Below are 27,291 nucleotides of genomic sequence, written 5' to 3' on the forward strand. Positions count from 1 at the left end.
CTTTGTATAAAGGAATTAAGCGAATCAAGTTAGACATTCTTAATCTATAAAGAATTATTAATGACTCTGGGTTGACTCCCTGTCACTTTATTGAAGCATTCCATTGAGTCTGTGTAATGGTTTCATGGTAGCTCAAGCAGCAGTGTATTTTGTGCAGAACCAAGGCATTCAAATCTAAAAACAGAAAACATGCAGGTTGCATCTCCTACCCTTTCATGGGAAGGGGCCATGGGAGATGGAAGGGTAGTCTGCCTTGCACCATCATCCCTTTTGTCATTTAATCTCGCCCGCCTTTCATCCTATCACAAACATTTTCCTTTATTCTTTCATCCCTTCCCCCACTCTCTGCCTCTGTGCATGCTTAAAACCTGTCACATTTCTAACTTAACCAATTCTGACAGTCAAACTGAAATATTAACTCACTTTCTCTCTCCACAGAGGTTGCCTGACCTGCTGAGTATTTCCAGCATTTTCTATTTTTAGTCTAGATTTCCAACGTCCTCAGTATTTTGTTTTTATATTCCAAAAAACTGGCCTCAACGTATACAACAATCCTCATTAGATTACTGCTCTGCTTTAGTTGGACATCTAAGAATTCCATGTTTCTCTCAACGTAATCATTAACTATTTCAACACCATTCATGGAGTGCACAAACACTCAGAGCCACAAAGTGAAAAACAGCATTTTACACTTATCCACATTAAATCCAACTAATTTTATGATTTCTAAACTGGTTCATCCATTTCCATTGTCCCTCCTATTTTCACATCTGTAAATATTCCCGATTAATTCTGTCGCAAACGGTGGGGAGTCTGACTTCCGACCAGCCGACCTCAGAAACGTATGCTACAGCTTGGGAATGAAAATTTCACAGCATATTATGTTGGGTTTTTGCAGAGTGAGACAAGTCCAACAGGTCTTTAGATTTAAAGCAGCACACACCACCGTATACAATGGAGCTGATCTGAGGCAAAGGGGCAGTGACTGGATGTCACCGAAGTAATTAGCAAGCAAATTCACTTGTGGATCCCAAATCAAATGTAAAAATTTTTTGAAGTATCAAAAAAAATTTTAATACAAAAGGGCCTTACGTTTTCCTATGGTTCAAACTTTATACAAGATTAGAAAAATTATTTTTCACCACAACAAATATGTGGAGTGTGTTCTCAGGCATGATAGTTAAAAAGAGCTGGATATGCATTTGGCTGGAAAGGAAATTGAAGGTGATAATGGATGAACTACAAGGAGAGGTAGGCGAATAAATGCTTTAAAATGGGTTTAAAGATTGTATCCATAAATGTGCGTAGCATTAAATCTACTACGCGATGTGTCGCGACCTTGGACTACCTAGCCAAGGTCAAAGCTGACCTGTTGTTTCTGCAGGAGTGTGCGATACCGCACCTCAGCTCCTACAGGCAATGGTCACGATGGTGGTCCCACGGGCCATCGATCTGGTCGGGCGGAAACGACTCTCGTTCCTCCGGCCTGGGTATTCTGCTGCGGGGAGGCAACTTCACCGTCTCCGAGGTCAAGGAGGTGGTGGGCGGGCGACTCCTCGTAGCAGACGTAATGTACAAGAACGCTCCACTCCGGTTAATTAACGTGTATGGCCCGGCACAAGGGGCTGAGCGGCTGGAGGTTTTTCAGCAGCTCCCACTGCTGCTGGCGACCTCCAGGCCGGTCATTCTGGGCGGGGACTTCAACTGCATCATCGATGCGGCTGGACGATCCGGCAGGGCCGGAAGCAGATTGGACGCTACGTCCAGATCCCTGATGGAAACAGTTAAGGATGCCAAGCTGCACGACGTCTTCAGCAACCCTGCAGACGGAGCGCAGCGTAGATACACCTGGTCGCGGCCAGACGGGTCCATTCGTTCCAGGATAGACTTCCTGTTTGTGTCCCGTGCATTCACAGTCAGATCCACCGAGGTCAAGCCGGTGTTCTTCTCTGACCACTGCCTCCTACTGGCGGACTGCCACTTGGAGAAGGACCTGAGGGTGGGCAGGGGGGCATGGAAGCTAAATGTGCAACTGCTGACCCCAGAGAACATTGAGGAGCTCAAGAGGGATTACAAAGGTTGGAGAACCGTGAAACCCCTCTTTGAGTCCCTGACACACTGGTGGGAAGTGATCAAGGGAAGCATCAAGAGGTTTTTCATCCGCAAAGGCACCCAGAAAGCTAGAAAGGAACAGAGGGAAATGTCCCGACTCCAGAAAAAGATGCAGAATCTGCTCCGGCTGCAGTCGATGGGGGTCGATGTCAAGGAGGAGCTCCAAGAGGTGAAGGGCCAGCAAGCCTCGCACTTTGCCTCGGAGGCCTCCAAGATCATCTTCCGTTCCAGGGTCCGCTCCGTGGAGCAGGATGAGACGTGCTCACGTTTCTTCTTCCAAAAGGTACACAGAGAGCGCTCTGTGATCAGCAGCCTGAAGGAAGAAGACGGCTCAGTAAAGTCATCACGGTCCGACATTCTGAGGATCAGCAAATCCTTTTATGCCGGACTGTATGACGTGAAGCCCACGGACAGCACGGCCTCCCAGTCCTTCCTGTCCTCTATCACGGAGGTCTTAGACCACAGTACGCGGGAGAGCCTAGACAAACCGCTAACTCCTGATGAACTGACTAAGGCCCTGGAGTCCTTCGAGAACAGTAAAACCCCCGGAAGCGACGGCTTGCCGGCGGAGTTGTATTCGGCTCTGTGGGACTTGATCGGCCCAGACCTGCTAGGAGTGTACGAGAGTATGCTCCTGGCCGGTAGTATGTCAGAATCCATGAGGAAAGGCATCATCACCCTCATCTACAAGCACAAGGGGGAAAGGGAGGAAATTAGAAATTGGCGACCCATTTCACTGTTGAATATGGACTATAAGATTCTGTCCAAGGTCATCGCCAATCGGGTCAAATCCGCTCTGGAATTGGTGATTCACCCTGACCAGACCTGCTCTGTGCCAGGCAGGAAGATCTCTGACAGCCTGGCGCTGCTCAGGGATACGATTGCCTATGTACAGGACAGGGGTGTGGATACCTGCCTCATCAGCTTGGATCAGGAGAAGGCCTTTGACAGAATATCGCACACCTACATGGGGGATGTGCTCTCCAAAATGGGCTTTGGGGAGGGAATTCGAAATTGGATCCAACTGCTCTACACTAACATCAGTAGCGCAGTCTCAATCAATGGGTGGGAAACAGATAGCTTTCCGATTAAATCTGGAGTCAGGCAGGGCTGTCCTCTCTCGCCTGTCCTTTTCGTGTGTTGCATAGAACCCTTTGCCGAGTCCATCAGGAAGGATCCGGGCATAAGAGGAGTGACGATCCCAGGCAGTGGAGGCACTCAGGTGAAAGCCTCCCTGTACATGGACGACGTCGCCGTCTTCTGCTCGGATCCGCTGTCGGTGCGCAGACTGATGCACATCTGCGACCAGTTCGAACTGGCCTCGGGAGCCAAGGTAAATCGTGGGAAGAGCGAGGCCATGTTCTTTGGGAACTGGGCTGACCGATCCTTTGTCCCCTTCACTGTCAGGGCTGACGGCCTGAAGGTGCTGGGGATATGGTTCGGAGGGACCGGGGCATGCGTTAGAAACTGGAAGGAGCGAGTGGCTATGGTGAAAAGGAAACTGGGCATGTGGGAGCGACGCTCCCTCTCCATTGCGGGTAAGAACCTGGTCATCAGGTGTGAGGTACTCTCGCTGTTGCTGTACGTGGCGCAGGTCTGGCCCATTCCAGACTCCTGCGCGATGGCGATCACTCGAGCCATCTTCCGCTTTATCTGGAGGTCGAAAATGGATCGTGTCCGCAGGGACGCGATGTACAAGCCTCTAGATAAAGGGGGAAAAAACGTGCCCAACATCGCCCTCATACTGATGGCCACCTTTGTGTGTGGCTGCATCAAGCGGTGCGTAGACCCTCAGTACGCAAACACCAAGTGTCACTACGTGCTGAGGTTCTACCTGTCCCCGGTGTTGCGAAGGATGGGTCTGGCCACGCTGCCGCGGAACGCTCCAAGTAGTTGGACCGTGCCGTACCACCTGTCCCTGGTGGAAAAATTTATGCAGAAAAACACCTTTGACCACAAGTCCATCAGGCAGTGGTCAGCACGTAACGTCCTAGAGGCCCTGAGGGAAAAGGAGAGGGTGGACCCTGTGGGATGGTTCCCCGAGCAGACTGTCAAAGTCATTTGGCAGAATGCCTCATCGCCAGAACTTTCCAACAAGCACCAAGACGTAGCTTGGCTGGTGGTGAGAAAGGCCCTCCCCGTCAGATCCTTCCTACACGCCAGGAGGCTCACCCCCTCTGCACGTTGCCCTCGAGGTGGCTGTGGTGGGGAAGAGACCGTTGTTCACCTCCTTGTGGATTGTGCCTTTGCAAAGAAAGTCTGGAGAGAGATGCAGTGGTTGCTGTCGAGGTTCATCCCGAGCAGTTCTGTGACACAGGACTCTGTGCTCTACGGGCTGTTCCCAGGGACACACACCGAGACAAACATCAACTGCAGCTGGAGGATCATCAACTCGGTGAAAGAGGCGCTTTGGTCTGCCCGAAACTTGTTGGTCTTCCAGCACAAAGAGTTGTCCCCGACCGATTGTTGCGGACTGGCACGATCCAAAGTCCAGGACTACGTGCTGAGGGACGCACTAAAGCTTGGGGCAGCTGCCGCAAAGGCGCAATGGGGAAGGGTCGCTGTCTAAGACCTTTCTACCACAGTGCACCGAGAGACTGGGAACTGTTTAGAGCCCCTCGGGCTGTACAGATCAAAATGAAAGGCTGTAAATGATTGTAATATTGTTTGTACTGATGCACCTGGTGATACATTTTGTAAAAGTTTAACCTGGATTGTACCCTTGTAATGTTGTTTTTGAAATGGCTTGGAATGTGATTGAAGATATTTTATGAATAAAGTATATTTTTATTAAAAAAAAAAGAACTACAAGGAGAGAATGGATGTGCTCTCCAAAATGGGGTTTGGGGAGGGATTTCGCAATTGGATCCAACTGCTCTACACTAACATCAGTAGTGCAGTCTCAATCAAGGGGTGGGAATCAGAGAGCGTTCCTATTAAATCTGGAGTCAGGCAGCTGCCCTCTCTCCCCTGCCCTGTTTGTGTGTTGCATAGAACCCTTTGCTGAGTCCATCAGGAAGGATCTGGGCATAAGGGGAGTGACGATCCCAGGCAGTGGAGGCACTCAGGTCAAAGCCTCCCTGTACATGGACGATGTCGCCGTCTTCTGCTCGGATCCGCTGTCAGTGCGCAGACTGATCCACATCTGCGACCAGTTTGAACTGGCCTCGGGGGCCAAGGTAAATTGTGGGAAGAGCGAGGCCATGTTCTTTGGGAACTGGGCTGACCGATCCTGTGTCCCCTTCACCGTCAGGGCTGATGGCCTGAAGGTGCTGGGGATATGGTTCGGAGGGACCGGGGCATGCATTAGAAACTGGAAGGAGCGAGAGTCTATGATGAAAAGAAAACTGGGCATGTGGGAGTGACGCTCCCTCTCTATTGCGGGTAAGAACCTGGTCATCAGGTGTGAGGCACTCTCGCTGTTGCTGTACATGGCGCAGGTCCGGCCCATTCCAGACTCCTGCATGGTGGCGATCACCCAAGCCTCTTCCGCTTTATCTGGGGGTCGAAAATGGATCGTGTCCACAGGGACGCGATGTACAAGCCTCTAGACAAAGGGGGAAAAAACGTGCCCAACATCGCCCTCATACTGATGGCCACCTTTGTGTGCGGCTGCATCAAGCTGTGCGTAGACCCTCGGTACGCAAACACCAAGTGTCACTACGTGCTGAGGTTCTACCTGTCCCCAGTGTTGCGAAGGATGGGTCTGGCCACGCTGCCGCGGAACGCTCCAAGTAGTTGGACCGTGCCGTACCACCTGTCCCTCGTGGAAAAATTTATGCAGAGAAACACTTTTGACCACAAGTCCATCAGGCAGTGGTCGGCACGTAACGTCTTAGAGGCCCTGTGGGAAAAGGAGAGGGTGGATCCTGTGGGATGGTTCCCCGAGCAGACTGTCAAAGTCATTTGGCAGAATGCCTCATCGCCAGAACTTTTCAACATGCACCAAGACTTAGCTTGGCTGGTGGTGAGAAAGGCCCTCCCTGTCAGATCCTTCCAACACGCCAGGAGTCTCGCCCACTCTGCACGTTGCCCTCGAGGTGGCTGTGGTGGGGACGAGACCGTTGTTCACCTCCTTGTGGATTGTGCCTTTGCAAAGAAGGTCTGGAGAGAGATGCAGTGGTTTCTGTCGAAGTTCATCCCAAGCAGTTCTGTGACACAGGACTCTGTGCTCTACGGGCTATTCCCAGGGACACACACCGAGACAAACATCAACTGCAGCTGGAGGATCATCAACTCGGTGAAAGACGCTCTTTGGTCTGCCCGAAACTTGTTGGTCTTCCAGCGTAAAGAGTTGTCCCTGACCGAATCTTGCAGATTGGCACATTCCAAAGTCCAGGACCACGTGCTGAGCGACGCACTAAGCTTGGGGCAGCCACCGCAAAGGCGCAATGGGGAAGGGTCACTGTCTACGACCTTTCTGCCATAGCGCACTGAGGGGCTGGGAACTGTTGAAAGCCCCTCGGGCTATACAGCTCAAAATGAATGTCTGCAAATGATTGTAATATTCATTGATTTTATTGATGCACCTCGTGATACATGTTGCAAAAGTTGAACCTGATTGTACGTTTGTGATGGTGATTTTGAAATGGTTTGGAATGTTCCTCCAGATATTTTATGAATAAAGTATATTTTTCAAAAAAAAAGAACTACAAGGAGGGAAGATTTGTTGCTGTCTGAGACCTTTCTGCCACAGCGCACCGAGGGGCTGGGAAAGATATAGACCCCGCGGGCTGTACAGCTCACAATGAATGCATGCAGTGAATACTAATTGTATTATAATTGTATTGAAGCACCTCAGAGTGCAACATGATGCATGTTGATAACTCCAATACCATTGTACTGTCTGACTGACTGTAATGACCATATTGAAACAATTATAATATTCATTGATTGTATTGAAGCATCTCATGATCCATGTGTAAAAATTTGAATTCGATTGCACTTTGTGATGGCGATTTAAAAATGTTTTGTAATGTTCTTCCAGATATTTTACGAATAAAGTATATTTTTCAAAAAAAAAAACAAGGAGAGATGATTATAACCTCTGCAGAATATTGGGGTTCCTCCACTCCTGGAAGCTTGAAACTATTATTGCAAGAAAAGTGAATAATCAGGGATGCACAATGTGGGAAATGTCGTTGGATCAATGTTCTGGAATTTTTCTCAGTTTCACTTGGGGGGGGGGGAAGGAGCTCAGAACTGTTCCTCAATCAGTGAGTTGAATAAAATGCATGATAGACTACTTTGCACACTGTGAAAGGATTGAGATTGATGGGTTGAACAGTTTTATTTCTTTCCTCTTTGACTTTCTCACGTGTCTACTGTTCCCCATTTTATTCTTCTTCAACTAATCTATCCTTGTGTTCAAATATCTCAAGGTACAATGAGTCCAGATTTATCATCCCTTTTTGAACCTCCGTCTCTGATGATTCCAAATTTCTGTTTGTTCAAATCCCCTGCCCACTCCATATGGCACCAAGTTTCTCTTTCCACCTGTTCCGTCAGCTTTGTTTTGCTCTGTGGCTGAGATGCCTTCCACTGTCAACTAGCCTCCTGACACACTGCCTCGGCTCACTAATAGCGCATACTGGAAAGTTGCCAGAACCATGGAATCCAGAAAGAGCCAGCACCTTCAGAAGGGGCAAACTATAATCCTGTTTTTATTGAACATGCTGCATGAATGTCGGTTCTCCACGCAGCATAGCACAGGTTATGTTTATCTCGTTATGGTAAGTACAACTGTTATAAACGTTGCAATTATATTTTCCACAAAGGGAAAAATACAGTCAAACAAAAACTAAGGTTCTAGCGCACAAGGAAACAGCTGCAGTACACAGCACACAGACAGATTGAAGGCTTAGGTTGGAGAGCGGACCATTAACAGCATGAGGCCAAATAATCCATAAAAACAGAAGGCCACTTCATTGCAGTCACAATGACCCAAAATAGACATTGGCAAACTTATCATGGAGAAGCAACCCTCTAGGCAGCATTCAATTAAGAAAAGCTTGGAGATAAACAAGATAATAGTTTCTGTGACGGTGCAGTAGCTTGTGTAATACTGCAAAAAGTAATTTTGGGTTAATGTTCTTAATGATATGACATTTTCAAAAAGGAATTTGAATTTCTGTAGACAGCCAGCAAGTTGGAAGTTCAGGATGAAAAATTGGATCATATACTTTAGAAAATCTAAAAGAGCATGGTTTGAAACAGTAATTACAGTGGAAATGTTATATGCATTCTGCAATGTAACTGCTCCCTCTGTTGAATGCTTTAGGAACAATGATCATGAGAAAACAGCTCCCCAAATGACACTCCATTTGGTAAAAGTGCTACCATTACTATGCAATCATACCAGGAAGGCCGTAGACTTAGTCTCCATGGATTATGCAATGATAGGCAGAGCAGCAATTCATGGCACTTGCGGGTAGGGGGGTGCAGGGCCTTAATATCTCAATGTAAGGGAAGTGGGGGAGGGCGGGATTGCAGAGGCTCAGGCTCCTGATCTTTAGCTGTTGACTAATATTGTAAACTGTACGCTTCACAGTTGAACAACCTGCCGATATTAATCACTGTTCCTTGTAGAGCAAGAATGGCTCAAGTACTAGAGAGTGTGTGTGGTCAATAAGACTGAACCATACTGCTGGGGTCAGTGAAGAAGGGAATGCTGAATGGGGGTGGGGGGGAGGGAGTGTGGAGGGAAAGAAGAGAAGCGATTCATCAATTTTGTTGCTGAATAAGTATGTTTAAAGGAGAAGCTTCTTCAGTTTAATCAATCATCCTTTCTCAGGTGGGAACCCACATTTTGGATCATTCCATCTCAGTGGGTTAGGGTGAATTACAGGCACTGTCCATTTGTCTTTGAGCAGCTCCAGGCACCAGTGTGGAAGTCCATACTTCACATGACTTGGAGGCTGGCCCAGAGGCAGCCAAGGTGGGATGTGTTAGTTAAAAGCAAAAAACTGCAGATGCTGGAAATCCAAAACAAAAATAAAAATAAAAATAATTTTATTTTTGTTTGGGATATGTTAGGACCATTTGGACATACTACCCCAAAATAACGTTTCCCAATTTGATTTGATCTGAAACGGCCACTCTGTATTCAGCCATAGAGATAATCAAGGATAGATCCAGAAGGAGGCACTGGCGTAGTGGTAATATCACTAGATTAATAATCCAGAGATGATGCTCTGGGGACTGGGACTCAAATCCCACCACAGCAGCTGGTGGAACTTAAATTCAATTAATAAAATCTGGAATTTAAAAAAAAAGCTAGTCTCAGTAATGGTGACTGTGAAGCTATCAATCATCATAAAAATCCATCTGGCTCATTAATGTCACTGCTGTCCTGACAGATTACCCGGACTGATTTAAATGTGACTCAATTGTATCTGCTACAAAGTCACAAAGAAATCAAACCAGACAGACCACCTGGAATTGACCTAGGCACTGGAAATGGCAATGGCACACCCAGTGCTGTTGACCCTGCAACTTCCTCCTTCCTAACATCTGGCAGGTGGAGGGGGGGTTGGTAGTCGTCAGAGACTAGGAACTCTGTGATGAGTAATTCAGTTCCTGACCACTACAAGGCACAAGTCAGAAGTGTGATGGAATACCCTCCACTTGCCTGGATGAGTGCAGCTCCAACAACCTCAACACCATCCAAGATAAAGCAACCCATTTGACTGATGCCCCATCCACCACCGGCGCACAGTAGCAACAGTATGTACCATCTACAAGATGCACTTCAGCAACTCACCAAGGTTCCTTGGGACAGCACCTTCCAAACCTGCAACTTTTAACACCTAGAAAGACAAGGACAGCAGATGCATGGGAACATCACCACCTGAAGTTCCTTTCCAAGCCACACACCATCCTGACTTGGAACTATATTGTTGTTCACTGTCGCTGGGTTAAAATCCTGGAACTCCTTTCCTAACAGCACTGTGGGTGTACATACACCACATGGACTGCAGCAGTTCAAGGCAGCGGCTCAGTACCACCTTCTCAAAGGCAATTAGGGATGGGCAAATAAATGCTGGCCTAGCCAGCGATGTCTACATCCCATGAATGAATAAATTTTTTAAAAAGATGTGGTTTGCCCTGCTGTGGTGACACCAACTGAGTGTGGAATGTGGCCTCCATGTCAGGAAAAACAATTCATTGGATTAAAAATATCCCTTTCTATGGAGAGATTTTTTTTTGTTGTTAAATATACATGGATAGGACTATGTAATACAAGCACTCCCCCTATACTTTTCCTGTGAAAAGTGAAAGACAATACGAGTTAGAGGATATTCGATTTTGGGCCTTTTATAGAGGCTTACGTCAGTTTACACCTCTTAAGTCTGGCATAAGGTGGCATCTTGTAGAAACACTACTTTTAGTATTTGTATACTTGTATTGAATGATCAGAAAATGTGATACCAAGATTCAAATTTGGTGAACAGCTACTTCTGAAGTTATCATTTCTAAATAAACTCTTTTCTACTCAACCTTCCACTGATTACAGTTGAGTAGTGGAAAGAGAGGGGGGTTTGCTAACAACTTCATGAAGGCCGTCAAGCCAGTTTGTAACTATACCTTTGAGAAACAGCATTTGACAATCTACCAAAAAATTAACATGAATGAAATTAGTTTAACAATAGTATGCAGATGCTGAATGAGGCAATGCAAGCCTTCATTGTAATGAAGCAGAAGAGTTCCTAAAGTATTGAATAAAGAACTTAATGCAATTAAACTAAAACGTAGAAAAATTTCAGTGGCCTGGAGGCAATTAGGAGGCCAGGAGTCATGCAAAGCTGAAAGATAAGTCTTGTGTTTTATATAATTTACATGCTGAAATTAGCAGAGACTTTATGCGCAGAGCAAAAGGGAGCTTTAAAATATTTATCTACCAAATGAAGTAGTATATAGAAGGTCTTGTGGTGCAGTGAGAAGCGTCTTTGTCCCCGAACCAGATTAAAAAACAGAACCTCAAAAGGTAGTAATCTCTGGATTACTTCTGATGCCACACGCTAGTGAGTACAGAAATAGGAGGTTAGTCCAAGGTGAATGCGCAGCTAGAGAGATGGTGCAGGAGGGAGGGCTTTAGGTTTCTGGGACATTGGGACCATTTCTAGGGGCGGTGGGACCTGTACAAGGCGGAAGGGTTGCACCTGAACTGGAATGGAACCAACATCCTTGCGGGGAGGTTTGCTGGTGCTGTTGGGGAGGGTTTAAACAAACGTGGCAGAGGACGGGATCCTGAGATGAGGTTCAGCAGGGGGAGATGCACAGCCAAAATTAGAAGAGAGGGCAAGTGAGTCTGGAAGGCATAGAAATTATAGGCCAGTTAAGGCACAAGGGAGTTTGGCAAAGTTGAATGGTATTTATTTTAATGCAAGGAGTCTGACAAATAAGGCAGATGAGTTGAGGGCACAAATTAACACATGGAAGTATGATGTCTCTGTGACAGCAATAACATGGGCCAGGATCTTTGGGGCGGCGAGCGGGGGGTGGGAACCGCTCACCGACGCGGAATGACACTGGGCGGAAATCCCAACGTCACCCCGCGTCATTTCAATTTTCAGGTCAGCGGGCACGCAGCCGAATCAGCTGTGCGCCTGCCGACCTGTCAACAGCCTATTGAGGTCATTTAAAATCTAATTGAGATAATTTAATGGACCTGCCCGACCGACCTTAAGGATGGCAGGCTTCAGAAAAAGCATGAAACCTCATCCACGGGCGGGATGAGGTTTCATGATGGTGTTAAAAAATTTTAATAAATGCACGCGTTAAAGTGATGGACATGTCCCAACTCATGTGACAGTGTGACAGGAGGGGACATGTCAGGGAAATTTTATTTTTGCCCCTTCATCATTTTTAAATTTGGCACCGATCTCCATGAGGCAGCACCAAGCCTCAGGGAGATGAGTGTGCTCTTTTGCGCACATGCGCGAAACAGCGCATTCTCGGCTGAGGGAATCACCCCCCGCCCGCACAGGGAGCACATAGCGCTTCCTGGCAGACATCAAGCTGGGTGGGCCTTAATTGGCCCGCCCACGTAAAATGGCGGCAATCGGAGGCGCGCCCGCCTGCGCCCGCTCCTGCACTCCCCCCCGATGAAAGCAAAATTCTTCCCATGGTTGAGAGAGGGGCAGGATTGGCAGCTCAATATTCCAGGACATAGGGTCTTCAGGCGGGACAGGGAAGGAGGTAAAAGAGGAGGGGGTATCGCAATATTGATCAAGGGATCAATTACAGCAGTAAGGAGGGATGACGTCTTTGAAGGCTACTCAAATGAAGCCATATGGGTAGACCCTAAAAATAAGGAGCAATCACATTGCTGGGAGTGTACTACAGGCCCCCAAACAGTCAGAGAGAAATAGAAGAGCAGATATGTAGGCAAATTTCAGAGAAGTGTAAGAATAATAGGGTAGTAATGGTGGGGGATTTCAACTTCCCCAACATTAACTGGGTTAGTCATAGTGTGATAGGTTTAGAGGGAGCAAAATTGTGAAAATGCACCCAGGAAAGCTTTTTAAGCCAGTACGTAGAAGGTCCTACAAGAGAGGGGGCGGTCCTAGACTTAATTTTAGGAAATGAAGTGGTAGAGTTGGGGGAGCATTTTGCAGATAGTGATCATAACTCTGTTAGATTCAAGGTTGTTTTGGAAAAGGACAAGGGTGGGCCAGAAATCAGAGTTCTAAATTGGGGGAAGGCCAATTTTAATAAGATCAAATATGATTTGGCCACAGTGGACTAGGAGCAGCTACTTTTAGGTAAATTTGCGTCAGAGCAATTGGACTTATTCAAGAAGAAAATAGGGAGAGTACAGGGCCAACATGTTCTAGCAAAGGCAAAGGGTGGGACCAACAAATCCAGGGAACCATGGATGTTGAGGGATATACAGCATTGGGTAAAGAGAAAAAGGGAGGCTTATGGCAGATACTGAGGGCTCAAAACAGCGGATGCCTTAGAGGAGTATAGAATGAAAAGAAAGTTAACAGAGCAAAAAGGGGACATGAAAAAACATTGGCAGGTGGAATAAAGGAAAATCTAAAGTTATTTTACAAATACATTAAGATTAAGAGGATAACTAGGGAAAGAGTAGGGCCCGTTAAGACCATAGTGGTAATTTGTGTGTGGAGCCGGAAGACGTAGGTAGGGTTCTAAATGAATACTTTGTGTCGGTGTTCACAAGTGAGAGGGAGGTCGTGGGTATAGAAATCAGGCAGAAGGACTGTGATATAATTAAAGAAATTAGCATAGAAAGGGAGGAGAAAGGAAAGAGACCACTTCTAAGTGGTCTGGCAGGCTTAAAAGTAGATAAATCTCCAGGCCCAGATGAAATGTATCCCAGGCTGTTGAATGGGGCAAGGGAGGAGATAGCAGGAGCACTGGCAATAATTTTCAATACCTCTCTGGCCACAGGAGAGGTGCCAGAGGACTGGAGGACAGCCAATTTGGTATCGTTATTCAAGAAGGGAAGAAGGGATAAACCAGGGAACTACAAGCCAGCCAGTCGAACCTCAGTGGTAGGGAAACAATTGGAAGCAATTCTGAGGGACAGAATTAATCTACACTTGGAGAGGCAGGGATTAATCAAGGACAGTCAGCATGGTTTTGTTAAGGGGAGTCATGTCTGACCAATTTGATTGAATTTTTCGAAGAGGTGACCAGATGTGTAGATGAGGGCAATGCATTAGACGTAGTCTACTTGGACTTCAGCAAGGCTTTTGATAAGGTGCCGCATGGGAGACTGATATCAAAGGTAAGAGCCCATGGGATCCAAGGCAATTTGGCAAATTGGATCCAGAATTGGCTGAGAGGCAGGAAGCAGAGGGTGATGGTCGAGGAGTGTTTTTGTGACTGGATGCCTGTGTCCAGTGGGGTTCCACAGGGATCAGTGTTGGGTCCCTTGCTGTTTGTAGTATATATAAACAATTTAGACTTGAATGTAGGAGGGTTGATCAGTAAGTTCGTGGATGACACAAAAATTGGTGGGGTGGTAAATCTGGAGGAGGATAGCCTTAGATTACAGGAAGATATAGATGGGCTGGTCAGATGGGCTGATCAGTAACAAATGTAATTTAATCTGGAAAAGTGAGGTGATGCACTTGCGCAGGACAAACAAGGCACAGGAATACACGATGAATGGCAGGACCCTGGGAAGTACCGAGAATCAGAGGGACCTTAGTGTGCATGATCACTGGTCCCTTAAGGCAGCGGGACAGGTAGATAAGGTGGTTAAGAAGGCATATGGGATACTTACCTCTATTAGCCGAGGCATAGGATATAAGAGCAGGGAGGTTCTGCTGGAACAGTATAAAATGCAGGTTAGGCCACAAGTAGAGTATTGCGTGCAGTTCTGCATTATAGGAAGGACGTGATTGCACTAGAGAGAGTGCAGAGGAGATTTACAGGATGTTGCCTGGGCTGGAAAGTTTTAGTTATGAGGAGAGATTGGATAGACTGGGGTTATTTTCCCTGGGGCAGAGAAGATTGAGGGGGGACATGATTGAGATGTATAACTTTATGAAGGGCATAGATAGTGCAGACAGGAAGGAACTTTTCCCCTTGGTGGAGGGATCAATAACCAGGGGGCATAGATTTAAGGTAAGGGGCAGAAGGTTTAGGAGGGATGTGAGGAAGAATTTTTTCACCCAGAGAGTGGTGGGAATCTGGAACACACTGCCTGAAAGGATGGTGGAGTCAGAAACCCTCATAACATTTAAGTGTTTGGATGTGCACTTGCGATGCCATGGCATACAAGGCTATAGGGCCTAGTGCTGGAAAATAGGATTAGAATAGATATCACCACCTTCAACACCTCTTTGTCCTTCTGTCTGTGACATCTTTTGGTTATCTCCACTGGCCCTCTATCCAGCTCCACCCCCCCTTAAACCAGCTTATATTTCACCTCTCTTCTATTTTTACTTAGTTCTGTTGAAGGGTCATTCGGACTCGAAACATTAACTGTGCTCCTCTCCACAGATGCTGCCAGAGCTGCTGAATTTTTCCAGGTATTTTTGTTTTTGTTTAGAATAGTTAGGTACTTGTTTGACCGGGACAGGTTCGATGGGCCACAGGGTCTTTTTCTGTGCTGTGGACCTCTATGACTCTATGTCACGGGTGCAAATCCTTCCAACACACGCTAATGGCATACAATAAGAGCGGGAGAGACTCCTGGTCAACTATGCTTGATGCAGAGTGGCACCACTCAAGCTACAGCCCTTGGCTTCAGGCTAGCAATTTGTTCCAGCAAAAGAAACTACGGAAAACAGACATAAGCAAGTGCTTTGTCTGCCTCATGTGTCCCTAGATGTGGGAAATCTTTAAAGTTAAAGTAGTGTATTAAATCAAAACCAGCAAAACAAAGTCCACGAAGCTCATTTACATTTAACTGTAGCCAAAATCTACCAGTATATTTGATACCATCTTTCTTCAAATAATTCATACTTAGAACACTTGTCAACTTTTATAGGTGTTTCACAGACAATTATTTTCTTAACGATTGAAGCAGGTGCCAATGATACTAAGCTTGATAAAATAGTATGTTTAAAGCAATGCAGGTAATTAAAGTGAGACAGTGAGAAAGTAAAGGAAGATATTACGTTAATCATGGTGACTAAGCAATTTGTTAGCTCAGCAGCTAATGCTTCACTCCAGTAATCGTCTTACTTTTCATTCATTTTGCAGAATTCTGCATTACTGCTCGTTACTTTCTATTCTCTGTATTTCATTCAGTTTTCTTTCACCTGACTCAGTCACACACCATGTCAACCAAGTACAATTTATTCAGGACACCTTTTTAGTGCTCCTTTATACACTACACTGCAGATTTTGAACTTTATATTTCATCATATGCCCAGTATTACAAAGTCACCTTTCCTACAGAATAGCTGATACTACGTTTTTGGCAATTTCTGCCACATTTGCTGTGGGCTTGTGAAAGGCTGGTTATATAAATTATTACATTAAGTAATGGCATTTCTAAATTTTAACATATATGAAAACAATATTTTATACTCACACAAGAAACCTTTTCTGAGAACACCCCCTCACTTATCCAAAACAAGTGCTGGCTTTTAGCCCAAAGATTCACTTTAGTTTCTTTTATCTTCCCTTTCCCGCCCTCCTACCACCATCATTATCAACATCAAGATGAAGGCAGATGAGGAGAATTATTTTTACATAGCCAGTTGTCATTATCTGGAATGCACTGCCTGAAAGGGCGGTGGAAATAGGTTCAATCATAACTTTTGAAAGGGAATTAGATACATACTTGAAGAGGAAAATTGTGCAGAGCAACGGAGAAAGAGCAGTGGAGTGGAATTAATTAGAATGCGGGGGGAGGGGGGGGGGGGGTCGAAAACAGCCGGAGATGTGAAGATGAACATATTGTAGCTAAGACTTCCTCACAGGCCTCAGACAAATGGAGAGCCTGGCTGGCGGGTGTGAGGAAACACTAGTGGCAGGAGGTCGCAGCTGGAGGCCCATGGACATAGCCCTCAGCATTTGTGCCGGGGGAGATGGGGTGGGGGGGGTGATAGGATCAGCAATCGCAGAGGGAGATGGTTGATAATCCTGAGGCCAAGGGGAAGGCTGGCACTGTAAGAAAGGTAATCAGGAAGAAATCTGGAGGAAATGAGTGGGGTGATTGGAGATGGGGGTTAGGGGAGGCTGAAGGTTTCCTTGCAGGTCCGTGAGAGAATATTCCTGCTCCTCCTGGACCACAAGGAGTGCTGAAATAGTGACTTACTTTGGGGATCTGGCAATCTCACTTCCCTTTCACTGGCGAGTTTCCAGACCACCTTGAAAACACTTGCAGCATTGATTAATTTCAAATCAAGCCTCCAATTGCACTGTTGGAGCCTGATTTAAATGTTCATAATTGTTCGCTGATGGGACACTCAGATGCTTCGATTTCTGCCATGTAAAAACGGCTGTAGCCACATGTTCAGTACATTGGGAGCAAGTTTCATGGATCTCACTTATTAACCTCCCCCACTCTCTCCAACCCAGCTCCTGCCCATCGTAAGGGAGAAAATATCAAGGCCATAAATCAGTCACATTTTGAACAATTCTCAGTCCTAATTTGCATGTTAGAAAATAAATTGCTTTTCCTGCTTTAGGCAAAATATTTTGTTCTTGGCTTCAAGTCACCCAATAAAGTCAGATTAGTCTACTGCCAGTCCATCATCACACATTGATTATGTTACTTGCACTGCTGGAATATTCCAACTTTTAAATATTGAGCACTATATTGTGGAACCTAATTCAATAATAGTTCTGAAAGAATCTTAACAGGTAGTAATTATGGTTTTATTTAGTGTGCAATGTACCTTTAAGAATAATACTTAATCTGATCTATAGTAACGAATAGGAGAATACAGTGGGCTACCGCAGAAGTCTGTGTAGAGATAGAGTTGGAATCGAAAGCACATGTATAGTTGCTGCTGAGCATATTGTAAATGAACTTAATGTTACCACCCAAGAAGTGTCTGCAGATCGACTCTATCATTAATACTGCAACTCGGCCACCCTACAACACTAACAGTCTAATGTAGTACTGAGGGAATGCTGCACTGTCAGAGGTGCTGTATTTCAGATGAAGTGTTAAACGGAGACCCCTTCTGCCCTTCCAGGTCTCACGGCACTATCTCAGAGAAGAATAGGGGAGTTATCCCTCAACCAGTGTCACAAAACAGAATACTTGGTCATTATCAGTTGTTTGTGGGAACTTTGTGCACAAATTGGCTGCTGTATTTTTTTTACCATAGAGCTGCGACTTACAGTTGAAAAGTACTTCATGGGCCATAAAGCATTTTGGGGCGTTCTGATGTTATAAAATATGTTATATAAATGTAAGTCTTTCTTTATATATACACCCGACTGAAACTTCCAACTTAATCCATATCTGTATGATTGAAATTTAATCTAAACACCTGAATGCAAAGTAGTTGCTTGTATGTCCTTGTTCCTTCATCATGGGCACATTATCACACAGATACCATTCCCTTTCAGAGAAGCTGACACTTTATTTTCTGATTTAAATTTGGAAGCAGCTATTTTAATCGTCAAATCGAATATAGAACTTGGTTTTCAATTCCAAGCATACTTAGACATTGTGCTAGATTATTTTCCTGGAAAACAACAAATTTATACAGCATGAGAAGAGTGTGCTGCTTGGTTGGCAAGTGGACTCTGATTGGTAGAGGGGTTGCCATGGAGAATGCACCAGTTGATGCTGACTGACAGTTAACTGCCCAGTATTGTTTGAAATTTAAACAAGGCAACTTGACTGATTGATCAAAACATTCCCCTGGGGAATGAACCAGCAAATGGCTGTCACTTATTTTGTTTAGCTGAAACAGCCACAACGGATCGTATCAAACAGCATGTCCCTTCTGTTGTTCGCAACAGGCAAGATACAGACCATACCCAACCAGCCTGTTTTTACAATACTCAAAAGTGTCCAACATTAGATGTGATTCCACGATTGGACAACATTTAACAAATAATCCACAATGTGCTAAGAATTACGCTGACAACCAATTTAAGATTGTCAGTCAGGCTCACAGTGTGGCACATTTCCGTGTACTGGAAGCTACATATATTAGTACACAGGGCCCTGTTCTTTACAGACAGAAAGAACACCTACACGCATTGTGCCTGTTTCAGCATTAATTGAATTCTGGATCAGGTTTATTGATCTGGAAGCCGAACTGCAGACACTGCGCAACATCAGGGAGGGGGAGAAATAGTTGGACACTTTGTTCCAGAAGGTGGTCATCCCTCTTAGAATGGGGTCATCTGTTTTGGTAAGCAGTGAGGGACAGGAGGATATAACCATTATTGAGGCAGTTAAAGGGACTGAGCAGACAGTAGTGAAGGAACCTCAGATTTTGCAATTGTCCAACAGGTTTGAGGTTCTCTCAACCTGTGTGGGGGAAAGCAAGATCTGAAAGGTGGATGAGCAGGCTGGCCATGGTACCACGGTACAGGAAGCCGTTCAAGTGGGCAGAGCAAACAGGAATGTAGTGGTAGTAGGGGATAGTATAGTGAGGGGTATTGACACTGTTCTCTGGAGCAAAGAGCGAGAGTCCAGACGGCTCAGTTGCCTGCCCGGTGATAGCGTTCGGGATATCAGCTCAGGGCTGGAGAGGGATTTGCAGTGGGAGGGAGAGGGTCCAGTTGTCGTGGTCACAATCACTAGAGAAGCAGTACTGAGCAAGCTGAAAGAGCTGCAGGCTGACAAGTCTCCAGGTCAAGATGGACTTCATCCGAGGGTCTTAAAAGAGGTGGCTAATGGAGGTAGTAGATGCATTGATGTTCATTTTCCAAACTTCCCTAGGTTCTGAAAGGGTTCCATCAGACTGGAAAGTAGCAAACACAAGAGAGGCAGGCAGAAAACAGGAAACTACAGGCTGGTTAAATTGATGTCTGTGGGGAAGATGTTAGAATTGATCATCAAGATGGTTATGGCTGGCCACTTAGAGAAACTCAAGGCAAATCGGGAAGAGTCAGCATGGCTGTGAAAGGGAAATTATCGTGCCTGGATGAGTGCAGCTCCAACAACACTCAAGGAGCTTGATAGCATCCAGGACAAAGCAGCCCGCTTGATTGGCACTCCATCCACAAACAAACCCTTCACCACCGATGCACAGTAGCAGCAGTTTGTACCATCTACAAGATGCACTGCCAGGAATTCACCACCCTCCTAAAACAGCACCTTCCAAACCCATGACCACTACCATCCAGAAGAACAAGGGCAGCAGACACGTGGGAACAGCACCATCTAGAAGCTCCCTTCCAAGCCAGTCACCATCCTGACTTGGAAATATATTGCCATTCCTTCACTGTTGCTGAGTCAAAATTCGGGAACCCCCTCCCTAACAGCACTGTGGGTGTACCTACACCATATGGACTGCAGCGGTTCAAGGCGGCAGCACACCACCACCTTGTAAAGGGCAATTAGAGATGGACAATAAATGCTGGCCCTGCCAATGACACCTACATCCTATGAATGAATAAAAAAAAATGTTTAACCAATTTAAGAGTTACTTGAAGGTGTAACATGTGCTGCAGATAAAGGGGAGCCTGTAAACATGCTGTACTAGGGTTTCCAGAAGGCATTTGAAGGCACATCGAAGGTTATGGCAGAAAATAAAAGCTCATGGTGTAGGGGGTAGCATATTAGCATGGATAGAAGATTGGCTGGCTGGTAGAAAACGGAGTATGTATAAATGGGTCTTTTTCTGATTGGCAGGATGTGACAAGTGGAGTCCCACAGGGGTCTGTGTTGGGGCCTCAACTTTTTACAATTTATATCAATGACTTAGATGAGGGGAGTGAAGACATTGTAGCTAAATTTGCAGATGATACAAAGATAGGTAGGAAAGTAGGTTGTGAAGAGGACACAAGGAGGTTGCAGAAGGATATAGATAGGTTGAACGAGTGGGCAAAAATCTGGCAGATGGAATATAACGTGGGAAAATGTGAAGTGTTCACTTTGGCAGGAAGAACAAAAAAGCAGAGTATTACTTAAGTGGAGGACGGTTGCATAATTCTGAGGTGCAGAGGGATCTATGTATTCCAGTACATGAGTAACAAAAAGTTAGTATGCAGGTGCAGCAAGTAATTAAGCAGGCTAATGGAATGCTATCCGTTATTACGAGAGGAATTGAACATAAAAGTAAGGATGTTAAGGTTCAGTTATACAGGGCATTGGTGAGACCGCACCTCGAATAGTGTGCAGAGTTTTGTTCTCCTTATTTAAGGAAGGATGTAAATGCATTGGAAGTGGTTCAGAGGAGGTTTACTAGATTGGTACCTGGAAAGAGCAGGCTGTCTTATGAGGAAAGGTTAAACAGACTTGGCTTGTTTCACTGGAGTTTAGAAGAGTGAGGGGTGACAAGTATACAAGATCCAGAATGGTCTTGACAAGGTGGATATGGAAAGGGTGTTTCTTCTTGTGCACGAGTTCAGAACTGGGTGGGGGGGTTGGGGTGGCACTGTTTTAAAATTAGGAGTTTCCCTTTTAGGACAGAAATAAGGAGAAATTTTTTCTGAGGGTTGTGCAACTTTTGAACACTGCCTCAGAAGGCTGTGGAGCTGGGGTCATTGAATATTTTTAAGGTGGAGGTAGCTTGATTCCCTTACCTATCAAGAATCTAAGGTTATCGGGGTAGATGGGAATGTTGAATTCAAAACAAACAGATTATCCATGATCTTATTGACTGGCGGAGCAGGCTCGATGGGCTGAGTAGCCTGCTCCTGCTCCTAGTTTGTATGTCACACACCTGTGGCATATTTAGTGTCATCAGTTGTTATCTTAGCATTGACATGCAGCGCTCAGAAAATGACCTGCGTGCAGTCAATGACACACTGCCCCATGGGAAAATCTACAATCCTTGCAAAGCCGTGTGCTCACTCTGCCTGTTTCTCTCTGCAACAGAATGAAATGTATTTAGCTCTCTTGAATAAGGAGTCTCAGTGGCCTCCCTTATGCAAAAGTGGATGGCAAATAGTTGAAATGTTGCAAATAATGTCTGCTCTAGCCTGGAGAGAACTAGACACGTAAAAGTTCATGGCCTTGGTCACCTTCACAACCATTGGCAATGCCATTCTCAACCTGCTCTAAGGCCGTAGTTGTGCCTTTAGCAGGTTGCAGAATTTAATGAGGATGTCCTCAGTGAAGGAGAGATGTCTGACACAGTTCCTCAGAGTTGAAGTAGAATTATTCCCTGAACAGCATGATCAGATACAACCTCTTGCTGAGAGCCCTTCTTTCCCCTCCTCCTCCCTCTTCCAACAGCTTACCCTGCTTTGTATCACCATTGATCATTCTCCCCATCATGCTTCTATCCAAGAGGGATGCAAAGTCATGTTTGGGGCCAAGTAGTTTGTCTGACTTCTAAGGATTCTGTTCAAAGTCCTTTAGCGGAAGCCACACCATTCCCTGTATTCTAGAAACTTAAGAACTCTAGAAAGTGCCAAACTCTTCTACAATTGCAGCAAGAGCCAACAGATATCAATCAGCAACCAACCTGTAACCGGTTAATAATCCCTTTAAATTTAGCATTGGTCGGGTGGGGTCCTTTCTGGTGCTTCCTGATCAGCTTTGCACGGTTAAGTGAGGGCACAGTTGGTGTGCTGAGCTCTCGGTGTCAAATTAGTATCACATGCTGATTGAGGTCATGATCTGCCTCCTCTGCATACTTCTAGTGGACGCTCCCTCGGTGCGCACCAATGCTGTCAGCAAAATGACACCTGGGGCAGCCAGCACCAGAGTGTGGGTATGCACTGGGGGCCCCATTTTGGAAGCAAAACAGCATTCGGAGTTGAAAAACTGGCTGCCACAGTACTGAGATGCACACGCAATATCTTTAAGTACAGCTGATATCTTAATTTAATTCTTAAGTTATTAATCCATTTTTTTCTACAGACATTACCATCAAATAAAAGGTAAACAACTTTAGGTTTTTTTTTAATTTACGGGATGTGGGCATTGCTGGCTAGGCCAGCGTTTATTACCCATCCCTAATTGCCCTTGTTCAGAGGTGTTTCCAATAACTCATTACCGGTGACTGAATAACTATAATTTTTAATAACAATTTTCAAGCTATAATTTTGCTTTCTAATTGGCTCATTCTTTGTGCGATTATATATGAAAATATATTGAGCTATTAAAATGATAGCGAGCAAATGTCAGTATAATAAAATTGTTGCCAAACCTAGTTTGGAAAGAAATATCGAAAATGACAGCCCTAATCATGGCTCCTTGTGGCGAAATCACGTCTCCCAAGTCATAAAGCATTTGAGGCACATTTAGAACTAAGCTTGTTGTCAGAGATAAAACTGAAAATGGCAGTCAGGGCCATGCCACAGATCATACATAGCAATCAGTTCTTGGGTCTGAAACCTTCATTTTAATTTCTAGCCAGGCTTTTAAGGACATGGCAGCAATTTCAATACCTGTAAACAGGCTGCATTTCTCTGGCGATCCCTATTACAGCTCCTGGCTGGAATTTCTCAAACTCCCCAAACAGGCTCCTGATGTTAGACATGTATTTCAAATCCAGGTCCAACTGCACAATACGAGTCATTTCTGCAAAACAAAAGGAGGAAAAATCAGGTCACACATAGGTCACTGGGAATAGACAGGATGTATTATATCCTATGTTCATTCAAAGGCACCAGAAGGTCTCTTGAAAAGAAAAGTTCAAATTAGTCAATTACACATACAGCCACAAAACTAAACAGTGATGGAAGAAAAACAGGAGATTTAGCAAGAATTAGTAAGCTTTACAGTACCACATTTTACAATGTGACGTTTATTTTCTTCATCAGTTTTTAATGAGTGAACCATTAAATATTTATCTGACCAAAGATAAAATCTGATTGTGGTAACCCACTTCCTGTAACAGAGCTCGGCTCAAATCTTAGAGCCAGTCAGAAGATGTGCCCAATTCCCACGTCTTACAAATCCTCACTAAAACTCAAAAATCACATAGCTTGAACACAATAAAAGGCAGAAGTTCCCAAACCATTGGTTGTGGCGCCCATTGGGGTCACGGGATGATCATTCGGGGTTGTGAGCTGAGGCAGCAATGGCAACTGTCGAGTGGAGACTTTGGCAGGGATAGACCTGGGGTTGGCGCCAAGCCTCCATTGCACAGATGCACATGATTCCAGCTCCGAGGCCCCAGTGTCTTCAAAACAGTTGTGGACAAAACCATTGCACCCAGCCCCAACATCCCCATCCTGAACAACAACTCTTCCCCCCCCCACCCCCCATCCTGCTCTCACTTTGAGGTTGCACCAATTTTCAAGCATTAAAACGGGGTCACAGTGAGAAAACATTTGAGAAGCACTGGTATAATGCATACGAATATTTTGTACTTTCATGTTAGACCTCATTCTAGGTTGACTGCTAGTGATTATTCCAACAATGGCTGGGATTTTACAGTTAGTAACAAACAGGTGCTCACGTTCATTACACCTGTCCAGGTTTCTCGTCAGCTTTTGAGAGGTAATTTAGTGATCAGGTCCCCAAAATGGGGTATGACATCTTCTGCAGGGGAACTGGGGTCTGTGTAAACATGGCAAACAACAGCTCCTCAACCAATCAGGACGATGGACAAAACAAGCATAGTTTAAACCAGGAAAGTGCAGGTATGAATATTTAATGTAAAATCGTGTACACAAAGCAAAAGAGAGAGGGGGATAGAGAGGGAGAGGAAAAAAAAAAGAGACAAATAAAAAGTAAAATACAATTTTTTTGTATTTTAATGATTTAAACCTCCGACAATAATTAAAATCTGAAGGAATAAGGCTCCGCACATAAAATGCCAAATTTCAGTATCAAGGAGGACTTATCATACCATTAAAAATTCATTTACACTTGAATGGACAAGCTGGAACTTCAACTGATGTGTTTAGTAGGTATCTAGTGGCTAAGTACTATAAACTCACAACAGTGTAAAATTTATTTGAATGCCAAGTAAATCAATGAGATGCCAGTATAGAATAGGGTGTGGAAAAGCAGGACAAATCGGACAGCAAGAGATGGGCACTGATCAAGCTTACTGCTTTGTCCTAGATGGCAATGAGCTTCGAGTGTTGTTGGAGCTCTACTCATCCAGGCAAGAGAATAGCATTCCATCACTCTCCTGACTTGTGCTTGTAAGTGATGGAGACCTTATGGAGTCTGGAGGTGAGTTACTTGCCGCAGAATTCCCAGCTTCTGACCTGCTCTTGTAGCAGTATTTATATGGCTGATCCAGTTAAGTTTCTGGTCAATGGTAAAACCCAGGATATTGATGATGGGAATATCAGTGATGGTAATGTCATTGAATGTCAAAGGGAAATGATTAGATGCACTCTTGTTGGAGAACATTACCTGGCACTTGTATGGTGCAGCTGATATATGCCACTTATCAGCCCAAGACTGAATGTTGTCTGGGGCTTGCTGCATTTAGACAGGAGCTGCTTCAGCATCTGAGGTGTTCCTCACACAAGACTCTGCCAGGTTTGTTAATGCCCAGTTTACCACTTTTTAACTTGACCTGATCGGGTATCACACTGTAGATCACAGAATCAGAATTTTAATGGCACAGGAGGCCATTTGGCCCATCGTGTCTGCTCCGGCTCACCAAATGAGCATTATGACCTAATGCCATTGCCCTGCCTTTACCCCATACCCCTGCACATTGTTTCTATTCAAATAATCATCCAGTACCATCTTGAATGCCTCGATCGAACATGCCTCCACCACACTTCCAGGTTGTGCATTCCAGACCCGAACCACTCGTTGTGTAATAAAGTTTTTTTCTCACATCACATTTGTTTCTTTTGTAAATCACTTTAAATCCATGCCTTTTCGTTCTTGATCCTTTTACGAGCAGAAACAGCTAAGCCCTATCTACTCTGTCCAGACCCCTCATGATTTTGAGCAGCTCTATCAAATCTCCTCTTAGCCTTCTTCTCTCCAAGGAGAACAGTCCCAACCTCTCCAATCTATCCGCATAGCTGAAGTTTCCCATCCCTGGAACCATTCTTGTGAACCACGTCAGCCAGTAACAGATACCAGGGAAGGGGGTGAGGAGGAAATTTGGCCCCATTATCTTTTTTGAAATGAGTTCTTGTCCAGAGAAAAAAAAAATCTTCAATTTGCTCATGCAGTTCCCAAGGAAATATGGCCTTATGTCATGAAACCATATTCTTGTTAGTTAAAGATGATGTTGCAGCCATTCCTGGCCATTCAGCCATTCTTCAGTGATTAATTCAATGGCCTTGATTTTGTGTTGAGAATAATGGGGAGTCTATCAGCACAGTCTGATTATGGACTAAATTTTGTAGCACATGTGTAGTAAAATGTGAAAATCAGGAAGTTGCCTTGCCAGCAACATTCACATCCCATGAATGAATTAAAAGAAAGAAAATGCAGGGCAAAAGGTGACCACAGCTTCAGGCCTGACTGCTGACCTGGAGACCACAAGGTTTCTATTTTACTAAGGAGAGAAAGAAATACCAAAATTTACATTTGTGACCTTTGTCATCCAGCTCCCTCAGGCTCCCAGGTCCCAGCCTAAGGCCCAATGCTAGTTAGTTGCCTCTGGGTGCCCTCTGGACCCATAATAACAGGAAATGGATACAGGAACTGGGTACATCTCTGCCCCCTTTGCCTCAAACATTGAAAACCTCCAACTCCCGTACTTTTCTACCCCTGATAGATGCCCTCTGGTTACAATATTCAGGTAAAAGAGTCTAGAATTTTATAATCACTGGTTAGGCCTCAGCTAGAATATTGTGGACAATGCTGGACACCACATTTCAGGAAAGATGCAAAGGCCTTAGAGAGGTTTACAGGAGTTTTACCAACATGTTACCAAATATTAGGGACTTCAGTTATGAGGAGAGGTTAAAAACGTTAGGAGTAATTTCATTACAACAGAGAAAGTCAAGAGGTAATCAAGATGATAGGGGCATTTGTTAGAGAAATATTATTATTCCCTCTGATGAGTGGCAAAAATTGGCAAATGATCTAAAGGGGAATTGAAGAGAAATTTTTTTCACTCAGTTATCTGGAATGCTCTATCTAAAAAAGTGATAAAAGCTGATTCCATAAATAATTTTTAAAGGGAATTAGACAAGTATTTGAAGATGAAGAATTTACAGGGTTAAAAAGGAATAGCAGGAATGCTGATCAAGCATGACTGCTTTTTCAAAGAGCCAGCACAGCATAACGAGCCAACTGGCTTCCTTCCATGCCATGAGTTTCTAGGATGCTGTGAAAGTTTCTAGGTAGGAATATTTTATAAAAGCAACTTGCATTTGTATGGCACCTCTATCTTAACAGAGGCGCTTCACAGGAGCATTATAAAACAAAATACAACACCAGGCAACATATTCAGGAAGATGACCAAAAGCTTAGTCAAAGACATGGGTTTCACTGAGTATCTTAAAGGGGGATCTTGAGGCTAAGAGATGGAGAGATTAATGATGAGAATTCCCGAGCTTAGTGCCTTGGCAGCTGAAAGTGCGACCACAATAGTGGAGCAATTAAAATCAGGGATGTGTAAGAGACCAGAATTATAAAGAGTGAAGATATCTCAGATGGTTGTAGGGCTGGAGGAGATTAGAGATAGGGAGGGGCCAGGCCCTGGAGGGATTTGAAAGCAAGGA

The 27,291-nt window shown here is 44.8% G+C and overlaps 1 protein-coding gene across 5 annotated transcripts in view; it reads right to left on the reverse strand.

The window, feature by feature from the left end:
- The window catches only part of xxylt1 (xyloside xylosyltransferase 1), a 158,190-nt gene that overhangs the window by 40,181 nt on the left and 90,718 nt on the right, over positions 1-27,291 (reverse strand). For all 5 annotated transcript variants that reach the window (XM_078563901.1, XM_078563899.1, XM_078563900.1 and 2 more), the window contains one exon: positions 23,080-23,212. In XM_078563901.1, the coding sequence (XP_078420027.1) occupies positions 23,080-23,212 (133 nt within the window). The remainder of the gene's footprint in view (positions 1-23,079; positions 23,213-27,291) is intronic.

The sequence above is a fragment of the Cetorhinus maximus genome, chromosome 19 (genome assembly GCF_964194155.1).
Source record: "Cetorhinus maximus chromosome 19, sCetMax3.hap1.1, whole genome shotgun sequence".
In the NCBI taxonomy this organism is placed as follows: domain Eukaryota; kingdom Metazoa; phylum Chordata; class Chondrichthyes; order Lamniformes; family Cetorhinidae; genus Cetorhinus; species Cetorhinus maximus.